The sequence below is a fragment of the Phyllostomus discolor genome, chromosome 12 (genome assembly GCF_004126475.2).
Source record: "Phyllostomus discolor isolate MPI-MPIP mPhyDis1 chromosome 12, mPhyDis1.pri.v3, whole genome shotgun sequence".
Lineage (NCBI taxonomy): Eukaryota > Metazoa > Chordata > Mammalia > Chiroptera > Phyllostomidae > Phyllostomus > Phyllostomus discolor.
The window spans coordinates 17,793,964-17,798,462 of NC_040914.2; the positions used below are offsets into that span (position 1 = coordinate 17,793,964).

At 54.1% G+C, this 4,499-nt stretch overlaps 1 protein-coding gene across 2 annotated transcripts; it reads right to left on the reverse strand.

The window, feature by feature from the left end:
* Positions 1-263: 263 nt before the first annotated feature.
* LOC114511205 (paraneoplastic antigen-like protein 8A) lies at positions 264-4,265 on the reverse strand. 2 transcript variants are annotated; one of them, XM_028529897.2, is made up of 3 exons: positions 4,021-4,265; positions 2,527-3,878; positions 264-2,035 (listed from the first exon to the last, which is right to left on the reverse strand). In XM_028529897.2, the coding sequence occupies exons 2-3, from the start codon at positions 3,788-3,790 to the stop codon at positions 1,941-1,943; spliced, it is 1,359 nt and encodes a 452-aa protein (XP_028385698.1). In that variant the 5' UTR covers positions 3,791-3,878; positions 4,021-4,265; the 3' UTR covers positions 264-1,940. The 2 variants fall into 2 exon arrangements, with proteins under 2 accessions (XP_028385698.1, XP_035868341.1); XM_036012448.1 differs by having other exon boundaries at positions 2,527-4,155.
* Positions 4,266-4,499: the final 234 nt, after the last annotated feature.

Below are 4,499 nucleotides of genomic sequence, written 5' to 3' on the forward strand. Positions count from 1 at the left end.
ACATCACCAGTTACCTGGTCTAGAAACTTCTAGAAGCCCCAAGATCTGTAGGGACAGCCTTTCCCCTTGGTGGAAGGCATAGAGCAAAGAGAAGAAACACCTCAAAGGTTTCTTCTCTTATGCAAGATGGAAGCTTGAACGCAGGTCCGAGGAGAGCGCACACGCGGCTGGGCGTCTAGGACAAGCGCACATTGTCGGGCAGGGGGAACCGTTCCTCAAATTAAACAGTTCACGCCCCCTCCTCCTACAAAAGAGGCTCTATATTTAATTCGCTAAACTTTATTTCATAACATATACACTGACAATTACTGACCATGCTATCAATTTGTTCACACGATGAAGCCCAAAAGGACCCCATTTTGAAGTCAGGCGCTGGAACGCGGCAGGCTTCCGTCACCGAGTCCAGGCCGCTCCCGCGTTCCGTTCTGCACACGCCAAGGAAACCCGTGATGCACGCGGATGAATAGTAACAAGTGGAAACCGCTTTTTTCTTTTCTCCTGCCTCTTTGGTGAGACTCATGCAGGAATTTGAAAGGAATTGTCACAGCAAGTGTTTTCCACGATAAACACTAACAACATCTAACAACTTCACATTGTGTATCACAAAAATTGAAGTCAATAGAGAGACTGAAAACGCAAAGGGCCAACCACTCCCTGACAGAATATTATTACCGTGAACCACGTGAGTGCACTAACTTGCTCTCGCACAACTGGAAATTGCAGCTGCAAGACTGGTGAATTACAATTCTAGCACAGGGCGCATGCGCAGGACTGAACGCCGCATCAGGGACATTGACAAGACTGACTCATCAGTCCCACTTGCAAAAAGAACACCTATGTGCAAATAAATGGCAGAAGCAATTCATTCGAGACCTGTACAAAAACAACTTACTTACAGAATCAAGGTAATACTTTGATAGCCTCCAATGTGATAGGTTTGACTGACAACGTAAATTGGGTAATTTTTTGTTTTTTTTTTAAATATGTAAAAAAATAGATACGGATTACATCTTCAAGTACTCCTTGGGCCTCCTCAGAATAGTATGGAAACCAAGGACCTCAGGGAGCACACAGGAGACGTGGTAATGTGGTACATTCAGACGGCAGAAACTGACGGCCAACTTTTTAGAACATTTTTCCCTCCTGCTGTAATGTGAGGTGTTTTCAGCCTCAAAGATGTTGAATATTTGGTGGCACTGGATGGAGTCAGAGCAGGGAAGGCGGGACGGCCAAGTCCCTACCCATCACCCCTCTTCCCTGCAGGCTCCTGACAGGATTTTACCCCAAGTAGGAAATCCAAGCACCATCTATTAACAGAACTTAAAACTCATATACTTCAAGGACATTCTTTTGTCCCAAAACTAACTCTTGGGACCCTACCACCCTCTGGTGAGATGACTGGTGGGCGGACGTTGAAGACTGGGAGGAACAAGGAAGCCAGGCCCTGCCCCGCAGCCGACCCCTCAGAAGCAGCAGGGAATGGGGGAGAAGCGTAACAGTGACCCTGCCCATGTATCAAGATAAGTGTTCTAGAATTTTCCCCGTTTTTACTGACTCACCAGCTTCCAAGGTGAGTTTAGGAGGTGGTGAGAAAGCAGGCCTAACCGGGGAAAAAAGTATACCTCCCTCCCTCAATTCCTCCCACCTAAGAGCTCATGTAGCAGTTGCCTGAAAGCCAGATCTCTACACAGTGGGCCCCTGCCCAGGCCGGGTGGGTCAACTGGTTGGAGTGCCGCCCGTGCCACCAAAAGGTTGCAGGTTCCATCCCCACTCAGGACGCATATGGGAAGCAACTGATCAAAGTTTTTCTTACATCAAAGTTTCTCTCTTTCTCTCCCCACCTTCCTTTCTCTCTAAAATCAATAAACATATCCTCAAGTGAAGATAAAAAAAAAAAACACAAAACAAAGCGGGTAACTAAGTGAGTCAAAAGTCTTGGATCATTCAATGACAAGAGAAAGCTTCGTTCCCAAATTGAAACTCTTCCCTTGGTCTTCTATCAGCTCCGTGGTCCCCCAACTCAGTTTCCTGGGTTCTGTGGATAAATTTGGACAGTTAAAGAGGCAAACCAGGGAGAGGAGTCACTTGGCATTTTTTTTTTACTTCCTGGAACTTTCTACCCCCTAACCAGGCCTCTAGGATACTTCCCCCTAAAAGCCACTGATGCCGACAAACATTTTAACCCCAACCCATTGACCCTCACAGAGGGAGATGGTCTCGATGGAGCAGCAGAATGATCAGCGAATACCACACCAACCACAGGGAGGTGGTGACTTTGCTTTGGCATCTCCTACCCCCACAGGCTTCCCCACTGTGGCCCTTCGGGGCTCCGAGGATGGAGGTCAGGGCTCTGGCCCTCTAAATCCTCAACTGTTGAGCCACCCACCTCCTCTACTGCACCGGGGTCCTCCTCATTGATCACGTGACCTGCCACCCCCTTCGGCTCCTCAGCCCCCACCTGCCATTCCTGCTCCTCCCTCATCTGCTTGTGGACATAACCCAAACAATTTCTGTCATCATTCTCACCATGAGCAGAGCCTTCTGGCTTGGCCTTCGCACCCTGTGACGCTGGGGCTGGTGACTGGGCAGCAGGCTGTGAGCCTCGAGGGGCCCTCTGGACTGACACCCCCCTTCTCCAGCGTGGCCCTTGCTTTGGAATCAATGGCGTCTTCTTGGCATCTTCCACATCGACAAGGACATAAGAGACGGGGCCCAAGCTCACTTTCTTTTTCTTCCTCATGAGGGCAGGGCTCTTTGCCAAAGCCCAGCCCTTCTTCCTCAGGGGGCCCTCACCACCACCATCTTGGTCTGACTCAGAGGCAGCTGCTGCCCCGGTGTCCTGAGGCACCTGTCTGGGAGACTTCCGAGACCATTTCTCCTCAGGCTTCTTCACAGCCGACTCCTCCTGCCTCACCCAGGGCTTTCTGTTACCTCTGGTATATTCGGACACCTCCCTATTTTCACCATCATCAGTCTTAGGATCCTCCAAGGAAGCCAAGGTGTTGGAATGATAGCCTCTCAGTTTCTTCCAGGGCACTGGTCCCTGCTTGGGGTTTCTCTTCTGCTTCCTTCTCCTGGAGCGAGTCTTGGCTCCAGCCTTACGAACCAAAGGTTTGGGAGGGTCACCTTCATTTTCCGTGTCATTCCAGCTGTCTGCGTTCTCCACCTTCAGGGCAGAGCCCACCTCCGCAGCCCTGCCTGGCTCCCTCTTGACCTTCCTCCCAGCTCCTGAAGCTGCTGCTGCTGCCATCGAGTAGGACTTAGTGGCCTCCTGGGCCCTAGCTTCCTCCCTGCTGCGGATCTCTGCATCCAAGTAGAAGATGATTTGCACCACAGCCCCCAGGAACACCCCTAAAGCTTCTGGCCAGTTCTCTGCAGGCGGATTCTGGCTCTGGGGCAGTGGACAGTTGCTGAGCTGGAGCAGATGAACCACGTCCTTCCAGGTGCGGCCCTCGGCTTCCAAGAATTCATTCAGGTTTTTTAAAAACTCTGCATCCTGGGTGGGGTCTCTGTAGACCACTCTCCAGACCCCTCCCCTTCCCGGAAATTCCCGGGGTACGGCCCTGAGACTCACACCCTCGCCTACCTCAATCAGGACGGCTTTGGCATTCTCTTCCCTCAAAAAGATCTTGTTGAGCACGAGGTACAGGCCCAGTGGGCAGAGGACCCCGTTCAAGGTCTCCTCGATTTCCGCTTGGCCACAGTCCTCCGGGATGCCCGTGACCAAGAGGCACCTGTGGATGTCCACATCCATCCCGCAGCACCAGTCCTCCAACAGGTTCATCGTCATGGTCGCAATCACCCGCCAGCTCCAATTCCACGTGTAATGAAGAGTCTACCAGGTGGACTGGGGCTGCAGGAGTCCCCAAATACTAATCCTGTACGGAGACAAGAGAGGGAGGTCAGATTCCCAGGAAGACAGCCAGGCTCAACGACCTTAGGGGCCCCTCCGCAGCTGATCGCCCGAAGGCCTCGCGCTTTCCCGGGGCCCTCCTCGCGAACCGGGCCCAGGATGCTCACACGTGTCCGCGCATCCGTCAGAAACCGCGCTCGGCCCTCCCGGGGGCCTGGCTCTTCGCCCGCTGCCCAAGATCTGCCAACCCCGCCTCCGCTCGCCTAGCGCGGCCCTGGAAATGTGCCGTCTCGGAGCCCCCCCACCGCCCCCCTGCCACGCGCGGTGGCTCGGCTCGCTGCCCAAGAGGAGAAGCCACCGTCTGGCCAGGTCACGCAGAATCCCGCTTCGACCCCCACAGCTATACCCAGCCAGGGCCGGCGTCGCAGCGCGCTCACATGCGTGCTCACTTCCGCCCCGGCAGCGCCGCGTCGCGGTCTCCATGACAACCGACCGGTGCGGCTCCCGGGCGGGCGCACCCTACGAGCCTGGGGAGCCGGGTGGGAACGCGACTCTTTGGCTCTTCCCGCAGCCACCGGGCTGCGCACTCTCCGATTGCCCGTCCAGGCCCGCCCTTTCCGCCCCCTTCCGCCCAGTGTGGGCCTGG

What these genes read in the sequence shown, in the direction of transcription:
- LOC114511205 (XM_028529897.2), bottom strand. Translation starts at nt 3,790, where the DNA reads ATGACGATGAACCTGTTGGAGGACTGGTGCTGCGGGATGGATGTGGAC. An exon ending in GCCAGAAGGCTCTGCTCATG is followed by an intron (nt 2,036 to 2,526) that starts GTGAGAATGATG and finishes ATTTATCCACAG; the next exon opens with AACCCAGGAAACTGAGTTGG.